Genomic DNA, 24,997 nt, shown 5'->3' on the forward strand with positions numbered 1-24,997 from the left:
GACATGCTAATTAGCTTCAACCTCTCTTTAAAAAAAATCTATACAAGAAAAATCCAACCTTGTACTTTTCAAGTCCCATGACATCAACTGATCATCCATAATGGGGGGCTTAATTTAAATAAATCTATGTGATGTGAGAACAGACATTAAAAATAATACAGCATGTCTCACACATAGTCTTATAACATGCTGGTACTCAGAACATTACCGGTTATCATTATGGTAAATATTTATGTGACTCAGTGTGAAAACAAACCAATTTTGTCAAACAAAAAACAGTAGTATTCAGTCTTAACACATTTAAACAGCTGAAAACATTTTTTTTTCATTATCAGATGTATTCTCATTTTTAAAGCATTAGCAAGTAAATATAAGCCCCCCACAGATCAAATGTGTAAGTCTGATCAATATAGGTCATTTAAGCTCAGGATAAAAGCAGTTTTGATTTTCACAGTTTATTTCTAATTATGTCAAAACACATTGTTTGTGCTCAATACAAACAGGCAAAGCAAGAGGCAGGGAAGCGCACGTCATTCAAAAATCTGTAACGCATAAACAAATGCATTAAGGTAATAAATTGCCTGCCACTAACCAAATCATAATTTGGAATTTACAATCATTTAGGTCAAAATCATAACACTCCTGCATAATTCACTCATTTCAATGTTATTATCTACAGAAAATGTGAGTGCTCCTTCACCTTATTTTTACAACAGCACAGCCTATTTAAAAAAGAAATGACAACAAAGTAATTACTCACTAGAGAACAGCGAGTGATTTGTTGAATTCAAATAAGACATTTTCTACAATAAATAGTACTACCATATGTTGCATTTGTGTATTTACTGTTAATGCTCAGATTGGAGCCAGAAAAATATTTAAATAGATTAAATAAAAAATAAAGTACAGAGTACAAAAACAAAATAAATGGTGACATATTAAAACATATAGAAAAGATCACGCTCATTTCCACTCAATTCAGGAGCTCCACTGTGATGGTGAACTGCGCCCTTTAGCTGTTTCACGTTCTGTTACTGTGTGTTTTGATGACTTTGTCACCACTGTAACAGTTCCCTCTTTGGTGGTGGTGACTACATGCTGTGTGGATGTCTCCAAAGTAGAAAACTCTAGCCGTGGCATCCTGATATGGATGCCTCCGGAAGCTTCTTCACCAGAGCCGTGGAGAGAGGACTTGCTTCCCTCTGGAGATCCCTCTGGCGTGATTTGGAGAATGCCAGGGGGGGTTAGGCTGACTTTCGGCACCTTGAAAAAGGCAGTCCCTCCACTAACATCTGCCCCCTGCTCACCGCTGTTGCCATGATCCTCATCAGTGCTGCACTCTGTTTTTCCTTGAGCCCTTCCTGAGAAAAATCCAGATGAATCCTTTGGCACTTGAGATTCTGATCCATCTCGCTCTGACAGCATCTCTGTTCTAGCCTTTGAGGACACCACAGTGCTGAGACTCCTCTCCTCTGTTTTCTCTGTTTTCTTTTTGAAACCAGGAAAGGTGATTTTGCTCAATTTTGTTTTCGTCTCCTTACTGTCTTTGCTATCCCCTGTAGACTCTTTTTGAACAAGTTTCATGCTAATTTCCAGGTGTTCTTCTTCACTGGTATCTTTTGTATATGGTGAAGCAAACTCTACCTTTGGCAGCTTTAACTTCCCAGACATGGTTCTGTCATCTCTGTCACCATCATCGTATTTCATAGCCGCTTTTTGAGTAACATCAAATGAGCCTGTCTTTCCAGGAGAGAATGTGACTTGGGGTATTTTCAACTTGCCCACCTTTGACTTTATTTCAGCATCTGCCTCCTCTTTGCCATTTACACCAGCTCCCTTTTCTTTTGAATGAGACTTTCTAAAACTTGGCTTCATTTTGAATTTTGGAACTTTGATTTTTTCCCCACTGGTCACTATATTTGCCTCTGGTCCTGAACTACTGGAATTTTCTGTTTGCTGATTTACCATAACAAACACTGCTTTCCTAACTTTAGGCATCCGAGGACCTTCATACTCAATGTCAGTGTCTCTGGACACTGAGGAGCCTTTTACCTCTGGTGATTTAACATTAAGCTGAAATTCAGGTGTTGCAATAGAGGGCAGAGCCACCCCAAACTTTGGAATTTTAAATGTGCTACTCCTGTTGGTATCTTCTTTTGCATCTTGAGTGTCAGCTTGAGTTGTCCCAAACTCAAAATCTATATCTGGTAATTTTGGTGCTTTGATGTCAATTTTAGGAAAGTTAAATGTCTCTGTGGTTGTCGCCTCAGTGGATGCAGAGTCTTTTTTACCTGTGTCTACCTTGCTTTTAATTGAGGGACCTGCGATTGCTACTTCAGGAAGTTTGATTTTAGGAAACCTGGAAGACAAGTCTGACTTTTCACCTGTAATTCCATCACTAACTTCCTCATCCACTTTTTCTATCTTGCCTACATCTTTCTCAAGTCCATGACTCTTCCCTTTAGGTTTTCCAATATGAAATTTTGCACCTTTTGTTTTTGGTGCCTCCGTTTTTTCAGAAGTAGCAGAGGAACTTAGGTCTATGTCAGGCAATTCAGTCTTCCTTCTATCATTTTTGTCCTCTTTTAATAAGCCAAGATCTAGCTCAAGATCTCCTTTTGGACCATGTATGTCTATGGCTGGCATTTTTATCCCCCAGTGTTGTCCCTCTTTGCGTGGATCAGAAGTTTCCAGTCCAAGTTCATCACTCTCTGTTGTTTTTCTTTGTGGTAAAGATATGTCTACTTTTGGCATTTTCATTTGAGGCATCTTGAATTTGCCAGATTCTCCCTCGGTTCCAGATCCTGGGGTGCGACTTTCTGCTGTTTTCACTTTTGGAATGGAAATGTCTACTGTTGGCATCTTGACATGTGGCATCTTTATTTTACCATGACTAGCATCCATGTTAATGTCTGAAGAACTTGAACCAGGTGATATATCATGTTTAATGCTAGGCAGCACAACATCTAAGTCAACTTTTGGCACTGATATGTCAATTGCTGGCATTTTGGGAATTTTCAAACTGCCCTCATAACTCCTGATATCGGCTTCGGATACATCTACTTCAGCTTTTGGAAGTAAATTTTCCTTCTCTGGAATATTTGCTGCTGGCAAGGATATCTCCACTGAGGGTATCCTGACCTTTCCTTTCATATCGTATTCTGCTTGTGGAACATTTAGATTAGTGCCCAAGTTTGGAAGTTTACCTTTAGGCCCTGTTATCTTTAGTTTGGGAAATCTGAGTTTGTATTTAGCTTTCTCATCTGAACTCTCCACACCAATTTCTGGTTTTGTGATGTCTCCTTTTCCCTTCTTTATCTTTATTTCAACATCTGGTTCAGCTGTGTCAGCATTCTTTCCAGGTATTCCAAAAGATGGGATTTTAATTTTGGGCATTTGTACTTTATTTTTGTTCTTCCCATCACCATAAACTTCAATAGATGGTGATCTTCTATCTATTTCTATGCTGAGATTTGAATGACCACTCTCTAAATCTGTATCTCCAGGTCTTGACTTATCTCCAAACTTGGGAAGTGAAATCTTTGGCATTTTTAGTGTCACATCTGGGACATCAAAACTTGCTCCAGAGGAGGGTCTGCCACCTTCTGCTTTTAGAAGTTCAATGTCCTCTCTGTCATTGCTCTGATCTTTTGAAAGACTAAAGTCCAAATCAACTTTAGGTGCAGATATGTCAACAACAGGTAGCTTGACATTAGGAAGTTTAATAGAACCACTGACACGTCCACTAGCAGGTATATTCACCCCAGATTTCTTGGTATCTGTATCAAGGCAATCTAAATCAGCCTCCTTAGACATTTTCGGAAGGGAGATGTCAACATCAGGGATATGGAACCTTGCACCTTTGCTTTCTGGTGTTTCAAGAGTAATTTCACTTTCAGAGGATTTCATTTTTGGGAGAGAAATGTCAAGTGTGGGAATGTCAAACTTCCCTGCTTTGCTCTTTTCACCATCAGAATCAATACGACCTTTTAATTCTCTGTTGGGAAGTGAAATATCAATAGATGGTATTGCAACTTTTCCTCCTTTGCTATCATGTCCTGTAATGTTTATCTCACCTTCAGGCAATTTCATTTTGGGAAGAGAAAGATCAATTTTTGGTATGTGAAACTTTCCATCTTGTCTAGAAGACCCATTGGCATCAATATCTCCTTCCACTTTTGTTTTAGGTAGTGAAATGTTGAGAGATGGTATTTGAAACATCCTGCCTTTGACATCGGGTCCCTCAACACTGATATCACCTCTTGCCGAAGTCATTGTAGACATAGAAATGTCCAGTTTTGGCGTCTCAAATATTCCTTTTCCAGAATCGCTCTGTATACTCATGTCTGACTCAACTTTTCCTTTTGGAAGTGAAATATCAATGGATGGCATGACAGATTTCCCTCCCTTGACTTCAGGTCCTTCAATATTCATTTTACCTCCAGGTAATTTGATTTTTGGAAGAGAAAGATCAATTTTTGGCATGTGAAGTTTTCCACCTTTTCCTGAAGACCCATCAACATCGATGTCTCCCTCCACTTTTCCTTTGGGTAGAGAAATTTCAATAGATGGCATTTCAAACTTCCTACCTTCAACCTCAGGTCCCTTAAAACTGGCCCCATATTCAGGTGATTTGATGTTGGGCATAGAAATATCAACTTTGGGCATTTGAAATTTTCCTCCTCTTTCAGTGTCACCTTTGAGCTCAATATCTCCCTCCATTTTTCCTTTCGGTAGTGAAATATCAATGGGTGGCATGGCAAATTTCCCTCCTTTCACATCAGTTCCTTCAACATTGATTTCACCTCTGGGTAGTTTTACTTTTGGAAGAGAAAGATCAATTTTTGGCATGTGAAGCTTTCCACTTTTTCCAGAAGCCCCATCAAGATCAATATCTCCCCCCACTTTTACTTTCGGTAGTGAAATATCAATGGATGGCATTTCAAACTTCCCACCTTTGACTTCCGGTCCCTCAGCACTGACTCCACTTTCAGATGATTTGATGCTGGGCAAAGAAATGTCAAACTTGGGCATTTGAAATTTTCCTCCTTTTGCAGATGGGCCTTCAATATCAATATCTCCCTCCATTTTTCCTTTTGGGAGGGAAATATCAATGGATGGCATATGGAACTTCTTACCCTTGCCTTCAGGCCCCTCAATTCCAAATTCACCTTCTACTGGTGCAAATTGTGGCATAGAAATGTCAACTTTGGGCATTTGAAATATCCCTCCTTTATCATTGTCACCTTTCAGCTCAGTGTCTCCCTCCACTTTTCCTTTTGGAAGTGAAATATCAATGGATGGCATAGCAAATTTCCCTCCTTTGACTTCAGGTCCCTCAACATTGATTTTACCTCCAGGTAATTTCATTTTTGGAAGAGAGAGATCAATTTTTGGCATGTGAAGCTTACCACCTTTTCCTGAAGGACTGTCAACATCGATGTCTCCCTCCAATTTCCCTTTGGGTAGGGAAATGTCAATGGATGGCATTTCAAACTTCCCACCTTTGACTTCCGGTCCCTCAACACTGACCTCACCTTCAGGTGATTTGATGCTGGGCAAAGAAATGTCAAACTTGGGCATTTGAAATTTTCCTCCTTTTGCAGATGGGCCTTCAATATCAATATCTCCCTCCATTTTTCCTTTTGGGAGGGAAATATCGATGGATGGCATATGGAACTTCTTATTCTTGCCTTCAGGTCCCTCAATCCCTATTTTGCCTTCTGCTGATGTTAACTTAGGCATAGAGATGTCAACTTTAGGCATTTGAAATATCCCTCCTTTTTCATTGTCACCTTTGAGCTCAATATTTCCCTCCACTTTTCCTTTTGGAAGTGAAATATCAATGGATGGTATGGAAAATTTCCCTCCTTTCATATCAGGTCCTTCAACATTCATTTCACCGCCAGGTAATTTCATTTTTGGAAGAGAAAGATCAATTTTTGGCATGTGAAGCTTTTTGCCTTTTCCAGAAGGACTGTCAACATCGATGTCTCCCTCCAGTTTCCTTTCGGGTAGTGAAATATCAATGGATGGCATTTCAAACTTCCCACCTTTGACATCAGGTCCCTCAACATTCATTTTACCTCCAGGTAATTTCATTTTTGGAAGAGAAAGATCAATTTTTGGCATGTGAAACTTTCCACCTTTTCCTGAAGGACTTTCAACATCGACGTTTCCCTCCAATTTCCCTTTGGGTAGTGAAATATCAATGGATGGCATTTCAAACTCCCCACCTTTGACTTCCAGTCCCTCAGCACTGCCCTCACCTTCAGGTGATTTGATGCTGGGCAAAGAAATGTCAAACTTGGGCATTTGAAATTTTCCTCCTTTCGCAGATGGGCCTTCAATATCGATATCTCCCTCCATTTTTCCTTTTGGGAGGGAAATATCAATTGATGGCATGGCAAATTTCCCTCCTTTCATATCAGGTCCTTCAACATTCATTTCACTGCCAGGTAATTTCATTTTTGGAAGAGAAAGATCAATTTTTGGCATGTGAAGCTTTCCACTTTTTCCAGATGACCCAGTAATGTCGATATCTCCCCCCACTTTTCCTTTCGGTAGTGAAATATCAATGGAAGGCATTTCAAACTTCCCACCTTTGACTTCTGGTCCCTCAGCACTGACCTCACCTTCAGGTGATCTGATGCTGGGCAAAGAAATGTCAAACTTGGGCATTTGAAATTTTCCTCCTTTTGCAGATGGGCCTTCAATATCGATATCTCCCTCCATTTTTCCTTTTGGGAGGGAAATATCAATTGATGGCATATGGAATTTCTTACCCTTGCCTTCAGGTCCCTCAATCTCGATTTCACCCTCTGCTGATGTCAATTTTGGCATAGAAATGTCAACTTTGGGCATTTGAAAAGTTCCCCCTTTTTGAATGTCACCTTTGAGCTGAATGTCTCCCTCCACTTTTCCTTTTGGAAGTGAAATATCAATGGATGGCATGGCAAATTTCCCTCCTTTCACATCAGGTCCTTCAACATTGATTTCACCTCCAGGTAATTTTACTTTTGGAAGAGAGAGATCAATTTTTGGCATGTGAAGCTTTCCACCTTTTCCTGAAGACCCATCAACATCAATACCCGCTTCTGCTTTTCGTTTGGGTAGTGAAATGTCAATGGATGGCATTTCAAACTTCCCACCTTTGACTTCCGGTCCCTCAACACTGACCTCACCTTCAGGTGATCTGATGCTGGGCAAAGAAATGTCAAACTTGGGCATTTGAAATTTTCCTCCTTTTGCAGATGGGCCTTCAATATCAATATCTCCCTCCATTTTTCCTTTTGGGAGGGATATATCAATGGATGGCACGGCAAATTTCCCTCCTTCCACATCAGGTCCTTCAACATTCATTTTACCTCCAGGTAATTTTACTTTTGGAAGAGAGAGATCAATTTTTGGCATGTGAAGCTTACCACCTTTTCCTGAAGACCCACCAACATCAACATCTCCCTCCATTTTTCCTTTGGGTAATGAAATATCAATGGAAGGCATTTCAAACTTCCCACCTTTGACTTCCGGCCCCTCAACACTGACCTCACCTTCAGGTGATCTGATGTTGGGCAAAGAAATGTCAAACTTGGGCATTTGAAATTTTCCTCCTTTTGCAGATGGGCCTTCAATATCAATATCTCCCTCCATTTTTCCTTTTGGGAGGGATATATCAATGGATGGCACGGCAAATTTCCCTCCTTCCACATCAGGTCCTTCAACATTCATTTTACCTCCAGGTAATTTTACTTTTGGAAGAGAGAGATCAATTTTTGGCATGTGAAGCTTACCACCTTTTCCTGAAGACCCACCAACATCAACATCTCCCTCTATTTTTCCTTTGGGTAATGAAATATCAATGGAAGGCATTTCAAACTTCCCACCTTTGACTTCCGGCCCCTCAGCACTGACCTCACCTTCAGGTGATCTGATGTTGGGCAAAGAAATGTCAAACTTGGGCATTTGAAATTTTCCTCCTTTTGCAGATGGGCCTTTAATATCAATATCTCCCTCCATTTTTCCTTTTGGGAGGGAAATATCAATGGATGGCATATGGAATTTCTTACCCTTGCCTTCAGGTCCCTCAATCTCGATTTCACCTTCTGCTGATGTCAATTTCGGCATAGAAATGTCGACTTTGGGCATTTGAAAAGTTCCCCCTTTTTGAATGTCACCTTTGAGCTGAATGTCTCCCTCCACTTTTCCTTTTGGAAGTGAAATATCAATGGATGGCATGGCAAATTTCCCTCCTTTGACTTCAGGTCCCTCAACAATGATTTCACCTCCAGGTAATTTTACTTTTGGAAGAGAAAGGTCAATTTTTGGCATGTGAAACTTTCCAACTTTTCCTGAAGACCCATCAACATCAATACCCGCTTCTGCTTTTCCTTTGGGTAGTGAAATGTCAATGGATGGCATTTCAAACTTCCCACCTCTGACTTCCGGTCCCTCAACACTGACCTCACCTTCAGGTGATTTGATGCTGGGCAAAGAAATGTCAAACTTGGGCATTTGAAATTTTCCTCCTTTTGCAGATGGGCCTTCAACATCAGCATCTCCCTCCACTTTTCCTTTTGGAAGTGAAATATCAATGGATGGCATGGCAAAGTTCCCTCCTTTCACATCAGGTCCCTCAACATTGATTTCACCTCCAGGTAATTTTACTTTTGGAAGAGAAAGGTCAATTTTTGGCATGTGAAACTTTCCACCTTTTCCTGAAGACCCATCAACATCAATACCCGCTTCTGCTTTTCCTTTGGGTAGTGAAATGTCAATGGATGGCATTTCAAACTTCCCACCTCTGACTTCCGGTCCCTCAACACTGACCTCACCTTCAGGTGATTTGATGCTGGGCAAAGAAATGTCAAACTTGGGCATTTGAAATTTTCCTCCTTTTGCAGATGGGCCTTCAACTTCAATATCTCCCTCCATTTTTCCTTTTGGAAGTGAAATATCAATGGATGGCATGGCAAAGTTCCCTCCTTTCACATCAGGTCCTTCAACATTGATTTCACCTCCAGGTAATTTCATTTTTGGAAGAGAAAGATCAATTTTTGGCATGTGAAGCTTTCCACCTTTTCCTGAAGACCCACCAACATCAACATCTCCCTCCATTTTTCCTTTGGGTAATGAAATATCAATGGATGGCATTTCAAACTTCCCACCTTTGACTTCCGGTCCCTCAACACTGACCTCACCTTCAGGTGATTTGATGCTGGGCAAAGAAATGTCAAACTTGGGCATTTGAAATTTTCCTCCTTTTGCAGATGGGCCTTCAACATCAGCATCTCCCTCCACTTTTCCTTTTGGAAGTGAAATATCAATGGATGGCATGGCAAATTTCCCTCCTTTGACTTCAGGTCCTTCAACATTGATTTTGCTGCCGGGTAATTTCATTTTTGGAAGAGAGATGTCAAATTTTGGCATGTGAAGCTTTCCACCTTTTCCAGAGGAACCGTCAACATCAATATCTCCCTCCACTTTTCCTTTAGGAACTGAAATATCAATGGACGGCATGGTTAATTTCTCTCCCTTGACTTCAGGTCTCTCAACATTCATTTTACCTCCAGGTAAAATCATTTTTGGAAGAGAAAAATCAATTTTTGGCATGTGAAGCCTTCTTCCTTTTCCAGAAGAGCCATTTGCATTAATGTCTCCCTCCACTTTTCCTTTCGGCAGTGAAATATCAATGGATGGCATTTCAAACTTCCCTCCCTTGAACTCAGGTCCCTCAACACTGACCCCACCCTCAGGTGATTTGACATTGGGTAATGTTATGTCAAATTTGGGCATTTTAAATTTTCCTCCTTTTGCAGATGGGCCTTCAACATCAACATCTCCCCCCACTTTTCCTTTCGGTAGTGAAATGTCAATGGATGGCATTTCAAACTTCCCACCTTTGATTTCTGGTCTCTCAGCACTGATTCCACTTTCAGATGAATTGATGCTGGGCAAAGAAATATCAAATTTGGGCATTTGAAATTTTCCTCCTTTTGCAGATGAGCCTTTAATATCAATATCTCCCTCCATTTTTCCTTTTGGGAGAGAGATACCAATGGATGGCATATGGAAATTCTTATCCATGCCTTCAGGTCCCTTAATCTTGATTTCACCCTCTGCTGATGTCAGTTTCGGCATAGAAAAGTCAACTTTGGGCATTTGAAAAGTCCCCCCTTTTTCAGTGTCACCTTTGAGCTGAATGTCTCCCTCCACTTTTCCTTTTGGAAGTGAAATATCAATGGATGGCATGGCAAATTTCCCTCCTTTCACATCAGGTCCTTCAACATTCATTTTACCTCCAGGTAATTTCACTTTTGGAAGAGAAAGATCAATTTTTGGCATGTGAAGCTTACCACCTTTTCCTGAAGACCCATCAACATCAACATCTCCCTCCATTTTCCCTTTGGGTAGTGAAATATCAATGGATGGCATTTCAAACTTCCCACCTTTGACTTCCGGTCCCTCAACACTGACCTCACCTTCAGGTGATCTGATGCTGGGCAAAGAAATGTCAAACTTGGGCATTTGAAATTTTCCTCCTTTTGCAGATGGGCCTTCAACTTCAATATCTCCCTCCATTTTTCCTTTTGGGAGGGAAATATCAATGGATGGCATATGGAATTTCTTACCCTTGCCTTCAGGTCCCTCAATTTCGATTTCACCTTCTACTGGTGCAAACTGTGGCATAGAAATGTCTACTTTGGGCATTTGAAATATCCCTCCTTTATCATTGTCACCTTTCAGCTCAGTGTCTCCCTCCACTTTTCCTTTTGGAAGTGAAATATCAATGGATGGCATAGCAAATTTCCCTCCTTTGACTTCAGGTCCCTCAACATTGATTTTACCTCCAGGTAATTTCATTTTTGGAAGAGAAAGATCAATTTTTGGCATGTGAAGCTTACCACCTTTTCCTGAAGGACTGTCAACATCAATGTCTCCCTCCAATTTCCCTTTGGGTAGGGAAATGTCAATGGATGGCATTTCAAACTTCCCACCTTTGACTTCCGGTCCCTCAACACTGACCTCACCTTCAGGTGATTTGATGCTGGGCAAAGAAATGTCAAACTTGGGCATTTGAAATTTTCCTCCTTTTGCAGATGGGCCTTCAATATCAATATCTCCCTCCATTTTTCCTTTTGGGAGGGAAATATCAATGGATGGCATATGGAACTTCTTATCTTTGCCTTCAGGTCCCTCAATCCCTATTTTGCCTTCTGCTGATGTTAACTTAGGCATAGAAATATCAACTTTAGGCATTTGAAATATCCCTCCTCTTTCAGTGTCACCTTTGAGCTCAATATCTCCCTCCACTTTTCCTTTTGGAAGTGAAATATCAATGGATGGTATGGCAAATTTCCCTCCTTTCATATCAGGTCCTTCAACATTCATTTCACCGCCAGGTAATTTGATTTTTGGAAGAGAAAGATCAATTTTTGGCATGTGAAGCTTTCCACTTTTTCCAGATGACCCAGTAATGTCGATATCTCCCCCCGCTTTTCCTTTCGGTAGTGAAATATCAATGGAAGGCATTTCAAACTTCCCACCTTTGACTTCCGGTCCCTCAACGCTGACCTCACCTTCAGGTGATTTGATGCTGGGCAAAGAAATGTCAAACTTGGGCATTTGAAATTTTCCTCCTTTTGCAGATGGGCCTTCAATATCAATATCTCCCTCCATTTTTCCTTTTGGGAGGGAAATATCAATGGATGGCATATGGAACTTCTTACCCTTGCCTTCAGGCCCCTCAATTCCAAATTCGCCCTCTGCTGATGTTAATTTAGGCATAGAGATGTCGACTTTGGGCATTTGAAAAGTTCCCCCTTTTTCATTGTCACCTTTGAGCTGAATGTCTCCCTCCACTTTTCCTTTTGGAAGTGAAATATCAATGGATGGCATGGCAAATTTCCCTCCTTTGACTTCAGGTCCTTCAATGTTGATTTCACCAGGTAATTCCATTTTTGGAAGAGAGAGATCAATTTTTGGCATGTGAAGCTTTTTGCCTTTTCCAGATGACCCAGTAATGTCGATGTCTCCCCCCACTTTCCCTTTGGGTAGTGAAATATCAATGGATGGCATTTCAAACTTCCCACCTTTGACTTCCGGTCCCTGAACACTCATCTCACCTTCAGGTGATCTGATGCTGGGCAAAGAAATATCAAGTTTGGGCATTTGAAATTTTCCTCCTTTTGCAGATGGGCCTTCAATATCAATATCTCCCTCCATTTTTCCTTTTGGGAGGGAAATATCAATGGATGGCATATGGAATTTCTTACCCTTGCCTTCAGGTCCCTCAATCTCAATTTCACCTTCTGCTGATGTTAATTTAGGCATAGAAATGTCAACTTTGGGCATTTGAAACATCCCTCCCTTTTCATTGTCACCTTTCAGCTCAATGTCTCCCTCCACTTTTCCTTTTGGAAGTGAAATATCAATGGATGGCATGGCAAATTTTCCACCTTTGACTTCAGGTCCCTCAATACTCCTTTCACCATGGGTTTTTTTAATTTTTGGAATGGAAATATCAATATTTGGCATTTGAAACTGACCCCCTTTTTCAGAAAGGCCCTCAACATCAGTATCTCCCTCCATTTTTGCTTTAGGCACTGAAATTTCTATTGAGGGCATTCTTAATTTTCCAGGTTTTGCATCTGTATTTGTGTCAATATTCATTTCAACCTCTGGCACTTTCACTGATGGCATTGAAAGACCAATTTTTGGTATTTCAAATTGCGTTTTTTCACTGTCGAGTTCATCACCCTCACTAGCTACTTTACCAGATGTCATCTTTGGAAGGGAGATATCTATTACTGGAACACTTATCTTTCCACCATCTGATGATTCAGTTTTTGGCATAGAGAAGTCAAGTTTGGGCAAAACAACTTTAGGTCCTTTAATTATGGACCCATCTACCTCATCTTCATTCTTTGCTGCTGAATCGAGGTTCAGTTTTGGCAGAGATATATCAACTTCGGGTATGTTGATCTTAGCTCCTTTAACATTGATATCTGACTGTGCTGCCTCTGTTACCTGTAAATCAACAGCTCCTTTAGTTTTTGGGACATGCAAATCCAACTCCAATTTTGGAGCTTGAATCTCAACTGATGGTAACTTAATTTTGGCTTTCTCAGAATCTTCAGGAATTGTGTTAGTATCAACTTCATCAGAGTGTCTTGAAAGCCTGACTTTTGGCAGTTTTAGCTTCGGAATTCTCATCTTAATACCTGGACCATCAGAATCGACAGTCGGTGGTTTTATTTCCATGTCATCTGCTCCAGTACCTTCTTTTTCAATTCCAGGATCCAGTTTTCCCTGTGGAAAATTTAAATCAAATTCCACTGAAGGTGGTCTGAATTTAGGATCAGATGCTTTGAGTGCTAAATTGTCCTCTGATCGTGCAGTTTCTACTTTTGATTTTTTGGCTTTAGGTAAATTTATTCCAAACTTTTGGCCTTTTCCCTTGGCCTTAAATTTTCCTCCAGACAACTCCATATGTCCTTCTGGCATTGCTATGTCCATACTGACATCCATTTCACTCCTGGCATTGTCCCTTGCTCTCATCTTAGGAAACCTGATCTTCCTCTTCTTTCCACTAGTAGCTATCACTCCTTCCTGCTGGCCCAATCCTGCAGAGGCTTTCCCACCTTTTTTTAGCTTAAATTTTGGAAATGCAAATTCGACATCAACAGGATTATGGGCCAGTCTAGCAGGTGAACTCTCAATATCCAATTCTGCTCCGGCTCTTGCTTTCTTGTTCTCTTTCAGCCTTTTCAAACCAAATCTTCCTCCTCTCTTTCTCTTGGCCTTAAAGGGCTTGATGCTTTTCACACTCTGCAACAGAAATACAGTCTTGTTCAGGTATTCCAAATGAGAGGTGATGTGAAGACAGGAGGAGTTAAGATGGCAACTTCTTGTAATAGGAACATTGAGTGTACTATATAGGTAAAATCTTTTTTTGTAATTCTATGCTTATTTTTTATTACACAAACATTACTTTGTGTAGCCTTTAAGTAATGGTATTATTTTCTGTACCATTTTTGGCATCTTGGCCTTAGGTCCTCTAACTTCCAGGTTGGTTGCACCTGGATGTATACTGACTTCACTTCCAGGCACTGTTCGCTTCAAGCAGAAGGAGACTTTGTAAGGTTCTGCACACTGAAGAATCTTCAGAGCATCTTCATATCTCACATTTTCAAAGTACACTCTTGCACTTAGCAGCTGGTCCCCTAAAAAACATCCCATTGTTCAAACAGAGGCTTTAAAAATATATTGAGGCAATGAAGTCAAAAGAAAGTGCTGTACATATTGTTAATTTTGGAATTTTCAAGGAGAACAACTGAGAGAGTACACAGAGAGCATGCAGATGAATTCTGTTTGTTTCGTTTTCGTATTTTAGCCTCTTTTTACCTTTCTGAAGGCTGAGATGTTTTGCTGCTGGAGAGTCTTTCAGGACCTCTTTTACAAAGATGCCCTTCTCCCCTCCACCAACCACGCTGTACCCACTGGCTCCAGCCTCAGCCTCAGTCTCCACGACCACTTCTACCAACTCCGGGCCTTGGCTCTCCTCCTGCATGGTTTAATATTACACAAACGGGTTTCACCCTTTTCAGAACTAGAGCTAAAAAACAATGGTTAGTAATGTCCAAATGAATTAAAAAGGGACAATAATGAACGTAATTATCAACTAAAATATTAGCAAGACAAGACTCAACTACAAATATGAAAGTTCTGAACAAGTAAAGTCTGGTGAAAGTGAAGGAAAAAATGAGCAAGTAAAATTTTCTTAGCTCTTACCAGTTTTGCACCATCTTTTGGAGGAGGATCCATATCTGCATAAGCAGAATGAGTCTCTTTCAGCTGGCTTCTCTTCTGGCTCAGGACTTGCTTTAGTTCTGCATGGAGTTTCTCCTTCTGAACCTGGAAGAAAGGTGATTGAGATGAGAGGAACACATGGTTCTGGATTCTCCAATATTAACAACTAAAATAAAATAAAACAGTAATTTGAGGTCTGCTCTTTTCTAGTACTAGGCCTATAGAATCAGTGTAACAGTTCAAAAAAGAATCAAGATTATAGCTTGAGATTGCTGTTTGCTATTTGCAAATTCATTCTGCTGCTTAGTTAGTTATTTAGCCTCATGTTCTGAGTAAAATGCTCTGACCTGGTGTAAAATTAGGGAATACTGGAATCCTGATTAGTGCCTGGTCCTTAAACAAAATGGAGGCAAACTAAGCACTAGGCCAGATATTAGGGTGGTTTGGTGAATGTTTATTTTGTATTTACTAATATTGTAATAATAAACCATTCACAGACCCTGATTTTATAGAGATATTAATCAAGTAGAAAATTAGAACTGATGTGACCTTCATTTTTATTTCCTCTCAGGAAGTGATATTTTGACAGAAAAGACAGGGTTTTATTCTTGAGAGGTTACTATATTCTATCTTAATATAACTGATGCCTTTGGACATGTGTTTATGTAAGATCTACCACAGAGTAATTGGAAATGGTTTTAAGTAATCTCTTAAGAACTCAAGTGCATTCAAACCAGTGTCCAAAGTTCTGATAAACTTCTATAACTTCATTTAACAGTTATAAAGCACAATGTTGTCAACTCACAATTCTCTCTGGGCTCTCCTGTTCCTCTAGAAAGCTGCTATGGTGTGCACTGAGATTTGGGGCAGATGGAGGCCCATCCGAGGGGGGAGACTTCCTTTTGTCCTTTACCTGTCCACAGTAGTCAACAAGGAGGTTTAGTTAAGGCAAATCTGCTTTTACTTTTATAAGCAGTGTCCATGTTAGCTTCATGAGAAATGAGTTTGATGGTAACCTCACTGGTTGCTTCAACCAGAGAGAACCATTATTACAGAAATGCACAACGATGACCTTTAAGGATCTGCTACTAATATTTTGGTGCCAGATACCACAGGACACCTTCAGGTGTCTTGTAGAGTCCATGCCTCGGTGGTTCAGCACTGTTTTGGCGGCATATGGAGAACCACCAGCATATTCGGCAGGTGGTCATAATGTTTTGGCTCATTGGTGTATATCTGTACATTTACGGTTTACCACTGGTCAGTGAAGCTGGTTGAAAGTGAGGCTAGCACAGGTTCCTACAGTCAACATTTACACATATCTCTCCTTTTTGTACAATGAGAGAATAGCAGCCTCCCCTTGTACTTTTATAACAACAGAAAATCATAAGAATAAAAATTAGTCGTGTAACTGGTATCAACAGAATTAGCTGGTGTCTACTCACAGCTGGATCTTTGGTCTGGGTGGTACCATGACTGTCCTCTAATTCTCTGTCAGAGTCTGCAAAGACAACAAGTGATGCTATCAGCTACTTTCAGGCAAATAGACAGGAGAGAAAACATAATCAGTATATTCATGTCTGTTATTTGTAATAATATAACTCAAATGATATCGCACATTAGCTGACTTAGGTTTTATGTAATCCATTACTTAATCATTTGCTTGTGTTTCACATGCAGTTGGAATGCTTCCACGACCATCTCTACAGAAGAGATGGTCGTGGAAGTATTCCAACTGCTTATAAACTCTCCATATAGTCTGTCTGTTTCACACTATGAGTTGTGTACAATCTTCAAAATATGCTACACACTTGGAGGAGACCACAGTTTGCTGGATTCTAATTCCAGTTACATAGGCATCTGATGACAGTTAGCACTGTTGCAAGAGTGGTTGACCTGGATCCTGGCCAGCTCATCTGTGCTAGTGAGCAGGGCCTGTCATTCCCCATCTTGTGATTTTAACACCTTTAAACTCATGTGAATGCTAAGCAAATGTGGATGTTGCATTTCAGGCTGAATTTTTAGACACTTACCACCCTTATTTTCCAAGTATGACAAAATAAGTATCAAACCAGTTGAGGACATTAATGTACTGCAGCACATGATTTAACAACATGTCTTGTATGTAATAGAGATACTGAATCAGTGCACATGCATGCATAATGTATGGGGAATTGTGAAGGCTGGAAAAAAACATTGCTGCAAAATACCACATTACGGTACCAAGATTGATTTTGTGTTTTGGCTTTGAGGAAGCCAAAATGAGGACATGGGGACATGGAGACAGAGCCTCACTGAAACAATCCGTAGTTTATTTTCAATCTCTCTCTTTTTTAAAGAGGAGCCCAAGAGCCTATAAAAAATGGACAAATGCACCATGAGTGTTCAGACCTCTGTGATGGAGGGTGGACATAAGCTCCCACTGCAATCCTGTTGCCACTTACTGACGAAGAAAAACATAAGAAACTTAAGCTTAAACTTAACTATCCTTGGTCTGTTTTCTGAGGGCATACAGTCAAGAAGAACAAATAACTTTGCATTTCTGTTCTGTTTATTAAGTTTGTGCTGTGGATGGGTCCATGGCAATTTGAAAGAATGCAAAACCCCACCCTACTGGGTTCCAAAGGTCAGGTTTCTATCAGGCATTAGGGTGCTCTACAGTATTCTATATCTGCGTATTTCTCATATCTCCTCAGGCGGGTGGGTGTCAGCTATCAACACAGGTCACAAGAACACATTACAGACATTCACAGTTCTGTAGTTCAGGGTGCTAAAACTTGATTACCATGGACAGGAGCACCTGACAACCTACTCAACAAGCTATGAAATATTCAAAAAATTAAGTTTCTTCCTTCTTTCTTACTCTCTTTGAAATCCTCCACTGAAATGCATGATATTTAACAAGGCAAATTATGGCCATGGTGGAGACTGATCATAATGTTTTCTTAAATGTTGTTTGATTGTCTGCATTACTTCTGATGAAGTTCTCAACTGGCAAATACACCTTGTCACTGGTAGCTCAAAAGAATCATTACTTGATGAAGAAACTACCGTTATGACATACACTGACAGACATCCACTGTATGATCTTTCCAATGCTGACTGCATGAATGTAAACAGTGTGCATAGTGATCAGATAGTGATCAGAGAGCACTAGCAGTCTGTGTAGTAAAGAAGCACTGAGTGAGTGAGTGAGTGAGTGAGGTGAGGTGAGGTGGGTGAGTGGCAGGAGCAGCTGTACCCTTCTGATGCTGTACCCAGAGGACTGGACAGGAATGCTGCCCATAGCTGATCTTTATATAGACCCAACCCTGACCCACATCTGCCCACACACTACAAGGCATTTAACTTAGGGCTCACTGTGGCCATGGTGCCAGAACAACAGACTGGACAACCTGGATTGTCTTCACACATCTGCTGTATCGTTGGCACATGTACCCTGTCTGTAAACCTTATCTAAATACCTCCATTATACCATGAGTTTCTACATAGGAGTTGAGTCAGCTTCAGATTTAATGTACTCAAAATTTCTTGGTTAAGTGTGGTTGGTTCGGCCGTTGTGCTCTTGTTGGATTGGTGCACAGTGGCAAGGTAGATGGGTTTGGTAGGATCATGCCAAGAGAACTTCATGAATTTAAAATATGAGGTGTGTTGAACTACAACACCTTACAGTCTCTGCAGTCACTCTTGTAAGACTCTGCTATCAACTGCAATTTAGCAGTTTAGTAACTACAAAATACCCCAATAAAAATCTTATTTATTTCTGTTAGTTAGTTAGTTAGTTAGACTTCATCACTGATGAACCAAGGTCTTACAATGGTCCCACATTAAATACAGCAAGTTTATTGGTGAAGAGATTAAGACATTTATGACAGGTTTTGATCAGTTCTTCGATCACTTTAAGATTGTAGTAGATTTTTTTTTAACACCCTTACCATAGTATGTGTGGACATTTAGAGCCAACAGAATGGAGGAAGTTAATGCTATTGGAGCTGATTCAATAGGGTCACAAGACCACAGAGGATGAGAATAGCCACTTGTTAGTAAGAACTGGTTCAGATGCAACTATGCTTTGGTGAAGATACAAGCATGCAAAACAGAAATATTCAGTGTTAGAAACTATGTTATATGAAGACTTGTCTGATTGTCTGTAAACATCTGATTTAGACATTTAGTATATCCTGATATCCTTAGATAATCATCACAAAAAGGCTGTGAAATCTCTGGCTCTCAGCTAAACAAACCCACATTAGACACTCTGTAAAGGTCACTACTGGTTGTTGTCAATTCTCTGCTTATGTGAGGACAATGATTGGAAAACCCTCTGTTACATTGCTGGCATTCTTAGAAAAGGCCCAAACTCACTAACACTTGTGGGTTGGCCGCTGGACTCAGTGTGACAGTTCTCAATCAGACACACAGTATATGACACCTCTGGACCTCAGGGACCAAGTCCAAAAATTAGTTAGGTTTTATATATAACTAAGTTAGATAATATGATAGTATCTGTAAAGTATACCACAGTATTTGAGCAAGGATGCAAAAAAAACATCATGGATACTTACCAAAAAAATGGGAGTTTGTTTCTAAAATTTGTATTTGTAGCCTGTTTTTTTCATATGCCAGATGTAAAATATTACTTTGGCGGCATGATGAACCACCCTTTACAGATTAATTGGCAGAATGTGAAACTCAGATAAACGTTCTCCTTTTGGGTGAAGGCTTTAGGGAACATGAGAGCATCATATCCTAGGACAGTTCAAATAATGTATCCAGACACTCCATGGGGTGTGAGCATGCAGACAGGAAATGCCTCTGTATAAACAGGAAACTGGTACTATTCTCAAGACTCTGTCTGCAAATGGACAACACTGGAGACAAGAGACAAAAAAATCCCACCTTCAGATGACTACTTAATATATGTTCATAGGTCATCAGTAAACACTACTCATTGTTCTCATTCAATATGTTGTATGATTTGATTGGTCAAAGTAAGGGGATAGGAAAAAGGTTAGATTAGTTGTTTAGTTGTGATTTGCTTTTAAGGTAGTCGCTAATGTATGAATCATAAATGTGTTGTAAAACAGTAATCATACCCAAAGAATGTCTTAAATCATACTACTAAATACTTAGTGAATAATGTATGCAAAGGTGAAAGTAGCAACGGTTGAGACAATCAAGGGTCAGGAGGTCAGGGTAACTTTCACATAACTGAATGAACTGTGCTTTAAAGGAAGGGCCCAAAATAGTGTCCTTTCTGAGCTTGTTGTATTTTTGATGATGTCTTGACTCGTGTCTTAACCTTATGTGTCCCTGCTGGTCAAAGAGTTTTGCTAGCTTCCTGATAATCACTGCTCCTTTAGCATTTTAGTGTCTGCATCTTTGAATTATGCCCAAGGTTGTTGAAAAGGAACCTACACACAGCACAGTCACTGTCTATTCCTTCATTGAAAGTCATCTGTGCTATGAGGCAATATTTACATAAGAATTCTGTCCAGTACCCCTAACTGTGGTCATGACGGCAAGCATGTGGCGTCCGCAAATATTAATTCTCTGGATAGCTTTGTGTGGGAAAGAACATGATTTTTTAACTATGGCATCACAATCTATCTATAGTTTATCAACAAGTCTCATTTTGAAATACAGACTCTCCCACCCCACACCTCAGGAATGGGGGTGTACCATTAACACGCCTGACTCCCAAACCCTTAGAAGAATGCTACATGGATCAAATATTCACACACACACACACACACACACACACACACACACACACACACATCTCTTCCAGGAAGCTCTAGTGGGGAACTCAGCAACGCTGTTCACCAGTCAGAAAAGAACTAGTCTAGACTGTATGTTTACTCTAAAAAATAATTAACTTGCAGTGATCTAGTAGTTTGAAAGAATGTGACTTAATAACAATAAAACTCCAGTTTCAGGTAATTGCAACACAAAATCCCTCATAATAACATTACAAAAAGCTGAGCATCTCCTTGTGCCTGTCTTGCACACTCCTTGTGTTTGATCTAATGGTGACTGCAAGGCAGAGAACCAAAAGTATCTTTGCCATGCAGGTCCTGTTTTTCACTAAAAGGCCGGTGGACACATTTAGAGTTTGTCTCTGCTCATGTATTCCTCTATGCAACGGCATCTTAGCAATGGCATTCCACGCTATGGAACTAGCACAGCAAAGTGAGACTCAGATCTCATGACCAAGGACTGCAGCTGTTTCTCCTGTGTAAAATGAATATGTGAGGACTGAAAACACACACACACACACACACACACACACACAGCTTCCCACCTCAGCACCCGGCTTAAATTGATGCAGCAACAGTATTTTGTACACGTAACCCTACATTCACTTACTACACCTCCACAGTAAAAGTAAATGTGTGAGGTAAAGTATCACACTTCATGCAGGGCAAAACTTTGCTGTTCACAGAACATGAAGATACAGACATATCTGAAACTTCAGCTTCAATGTCTAGCAAGTAACACATATTGTCAGTGCATCAAGTGTATCAATCCAGTTTCCAGCCGTACAGATACCTCTGGAAAAGTTTTTAGTGACAACAGTGTTAAGCAAGAAAACTTAACACATGAAGACTGAGATGAAGAATCATCTCACAGATGACTGATGTATTGCAGATTCACTACACTAACCTTATTCGACTCATAGACAGTTGTCATTTCTACCATGTAAGCCTTAAGTCTGAGCTCTCAGCATTAGTGTACAGTGATGAAACAAGTAGAGGATTTGGTAAGACAAAGTCATCTCCTACCTGTCTTTATTTAATGCTGCCTTCAGCAGTGGACATAAGCCAGAGTTACAGAACACTTGGAGTCTAACACGCAATCACTTGCTCACTCTTTCTTTCCCCCCCTCTGTCAGCCAGCTTAATCCCAGACTGAACCTACAGAGAGAGAAACTCTAGACTAGTCCCATGACATCTGAAAAGGGAGGCGGTCAGTAAACCAATTGGACAAGGCCCGTGGGATGTCCCAAATATGGAGGGTAAGGGCGTGGGTTGCAATGTGGACTTAGACAGAGGTTTGTCGGAGTATGACTGCAGAGATCTCTGCCTGCTGATGGCTCAGACAAAAACACTCCTCATAAGAGAGCCACAAACAACTCGTTATGGCTGACATATGCAGGCATTGTTGAAATTCCCTGTGGAGCCAACAAAGCACCAAACAAAAGACAAAAAGAAAAAAAAAAAAAAAGAAAAACTACACTCCCATCCAGGAAAGTGAAGTGGGCTTGTCAGAGTTATTTTTAGCTATCAAATGAAAACAGGAGAGGACCATGCTCTTATTTTTAGAAAAAAAGTGTGACTTATCTTTTCTTGGTCCAGCAGCTGTTGTTTTGTGCTTACTGCTGGAATGTATTTGCTGAAATCTGACTGTGGTACAAAGTGATCTATGTCACGATTGCGTATGTTCTGTCAGGTTCTTTTGGCACCGTGTTCCAGAAGAAACACAAAACCTGGGACACTGTTGGTTCGGCCCAAAGTGATAGTGGTGGGAAAGCCAAGCCTTTCATACCAGCTTTAGTCCCTGTTCTGTGAAATACAAATGGATTTACCCATGTAAAGTGACAGCTAGGGGCAGGAGGCTTTTAGTGATGGCTGCCAGAAGCTATGGTGTTTTCAAATTCTGCTAATGCTGTCAGTGTTGCATTCCACTGGCAGGGCACAAAACCAGAATTGAAGTGGGCATGGGGAGTGGGGCGTGTGGAGTTAGGTGAGGCAGCCTGCCTGGCACAAGCTGGGATGTCCCAGTGGCCCTGATGATGCCCTAGTCAGCAAGTTAGCGAGCCAAGAAACCAGAGTAGAATGCTAAGCACTGAAGAGGGAGGGGGTCAGGAGACCACTCTGGAGATGACTGTCAGGAAACATCACGTGATCACATGTATATTCCCTTGCTCAAGCACTTTTAGAATCTCTGTCCATATACACAAACCTTACAGTTACATTTCTATTTATTCATTTACCAGGCACTTTTATCCAAAATGACTTCCAAGACAGGCAGAATGTCTGGCTTACGGCCTTATTCACACAGCTTTCACATTAAGCAAGAGTTTTCATTACATGAACTGTAGTTCTTGATAGCCATGCCAACGTATTTCATGTGAGAAACTGCATAGTCAGTCCATCTCAAGGGTGGAGAATTTTTTGGATGTTCAATGGTGGAAACGAATGCGTGAGTAGATAAGCGTACACAAACATCACAGATTTCCAGCTGCAGTATTTGTTTTTGATAAGGCTACAGTACATCACCAAGGCAAGGCAGCTGCCAGTGAAACAATGCACACATCCTCCTTTCACTTCACCTTGACCTCAAGCACCTAAGATTATTTATAGTAAAAATAGACAGACTGAGGATCCACCCGGTGACTGGGGCAGGATGCTGGGCGTTTCAGCAAGAGTTAACATGAGAGAGAGGCAAGTAAATGTAGAACCTGTATGAAACAGGAATCGAGGGATTCAAAAAGTAGTTTTAAATGCATAAATTCTCAGATTCAGTTTTATTGGAAGTAAACTGGTAAATATATGACATTGATCATGTAAATTAACAAGAACTTGCGCTGCCAGACAGTAATATGAAGTGTTTTTTAGAGATGGCTGTTCAGTTAAATGATCCACCACTGGACATTAGCATCAGATTTTTTTCTAATTTTTCAGATCTGCTTTTCCCTTTTCATACTTTCCTATCTGAATATTAACTATATAGATGACAGAGTTAAAGACTGACAAAACTGCTTGTGTTTAACACTGTCCATTAAACTGGGGAATTTAAGTTTGTCAGTAGCAAGACCACAGCAATCAAGCAATCACAAAACAAAGACGTAATGGAAGTTTTCAGTTGATTAAATCAGCAGAGACTAAGCTGATTTCAGGTAAATATTTGGAGCTTAATATTTACAGCTACAAACAAACAAACAAACAAACAAACAAACAAACAAAAACCACAGAAGATGCAACACTGTGGAACATCACACAGTAGCAACATCTTTTTGAACGACCCCCAGCAGCTTAGATATTGTGTCTCCAACAAACCTGCGTCTGAGGAGGGTGTCCAGGTGACTCTGAATATCCCACGCAGACACTCACACATGGTTGATGGAGACCCAGACAGAGACACTGCACTCACACCACATGCAACAAGGCAACAGATAAAGAGATGGGCAGCACCACAGGGCCAATTCTCTGGAGGGAGCAGTCAGTCAGGATGCTGGTAGTAGTTCTGTTACAGCGAGCATGTAGTGAGAGGGTTGGTAAAGAATGGCAGAAAGGGACAGAGATGGAGACGGAGAGAGATAGATAGAAAGAGAGATGGAGAGATAGAGGAAAAGAGAGAGAGAGAGAGAGAGAGAGGCGACAGTAGGGAGACAGGACAGAATGCTGCATTAGCTCGCTCCAAGAGTCAGCAGTTTGCGGCCCCCTGATAAAGCCCCTGTCTTTTGTTTGGTGGTCGGATGGCTTTAGCCAGGGCCCAGCAGGGCCTTGTTTGCTGGCTTAGTGAGAACTGGCCAACAGACCTCATGTCAGACAGAGCTCAACATCAGCCACAATATTATCAAAAGAAAAACATAGCCCCTCGCTCTTGCTGTAACAAACAGCCCAACAGGTAGTGGAGTCCTTAACCAAGAGCCACACTGCTTCAAATGTCATTCTCTCTTCTCAGTTTTGAATTACAGAGGATTCAGGAATCTTTATGGACAAAGAAATAGTTCAGTAATGTTGATTAATTGACAGTAAATCTGAGCAGGATGTTATTTACAGAGGAGTCTAATTGGACGTTCTCAGCATGCTTATTGAGTCAGTCCAACTTGTCAATATTGTTAAAGTCTCTTATCGTGTAAGTTCAAGGATCACAGGCTTTAAAAAAGAAAGAAAAATATGTGTTTCCTTATACAATCTATTATTCAGCACCTAATAACAATCAGTTACTTTACAAAGGACTCTTACAGGGAGTCTGGGTAATAAACCATTCTCCTTCCCAAAATGGCCTTGTAGGGGCCCAAAAATGCAAACAAGGCAACTCCACATCCAAAAGCCACCCACATAAGACATTTTCCAAATAATGGAAACTCAGAGAGCAAGTCTTTTTCTTTAGCTGCTGAGAATGATAGAATTTGGAGTAAGATGCCTGACTTGTTGAGGACTATGTTAGTCCAAGACAG

General features: G+C 40.6%; 1 protein-coding gene across 1 annotated transcript; it reads right to left on the minus strand.

Moving 5' to 3' along the window:
• Positions 1 to 23,928, minus strand: prx (periaxin). Its single transcript, XM_030793380.1, has 12 exons — positions 23,871 to 23,928; positions 16,254 to 16,309; positions 15,614 to 15,721; positions 14,791 to 14,913; positions 14,404 to 14,563; positions 14,029 to 14,222; positions 12,756 to 13,827; positions 11,835 to 12,548; positions 11,394 to 11,549; positions 10,188 to 11,177; positions 4,352 to 10,004; positions 1 to 3,865 (listed from the first exon to the last, which is right to left on the minus strand). The coding sequence occupies exons 1-12, from the start codon at positions 23,926 to 23,928 to the stop codon at positions 979 to 981; spliced, it is 12,171 nt and encodes a 4,056-aa protein (XP_030649240.1). The 3' UTR covers positions 1 to 978.
• Positions 23,929 to 24,997: the final 1,069 nt, after the last annotated feature.

This window comes from Chanos chanos, chromosome 2, assembly GCF_902362185.1.
Source record: "Chanos chanos chromosome 2, fChaCha1.1, whole genome shotgun sequence".
Lineage (NCBI taxonomy): Eukaryota > Metazoa > Chordata > Actinopteri > Gonorynchiformes > Chanidae > Chanos > Chanos chanos.

What these genes read in the sequence shown, in the direction of transcription:
- prx (XM_030793380.1), bottom strand. Translation starts at nt 23,928, where the DNA reads ATGTGTGAGTGTCTGCGTGGGATATTCAGAGTCACCTGGACACCCTCC. An exon ending in CCCAGACCAAAGATCCAGCT is followed by an intron (nt 15,722 to 16,253) that starts GTGAGTAGACAC and finishes TACTGTGGACAG; the next exon opens with GTAAAGGACAAAAGGAAGTC. An exon ending in TGGTAAAGTAGCTAGTGAGG is followed by an intron (nt 12,549 to 12,755) that starts GTGATGAACTCG and finishes TTTCTGAAAAAG; the next exon opens with GGGGTCAGTTTCAAATGCCA.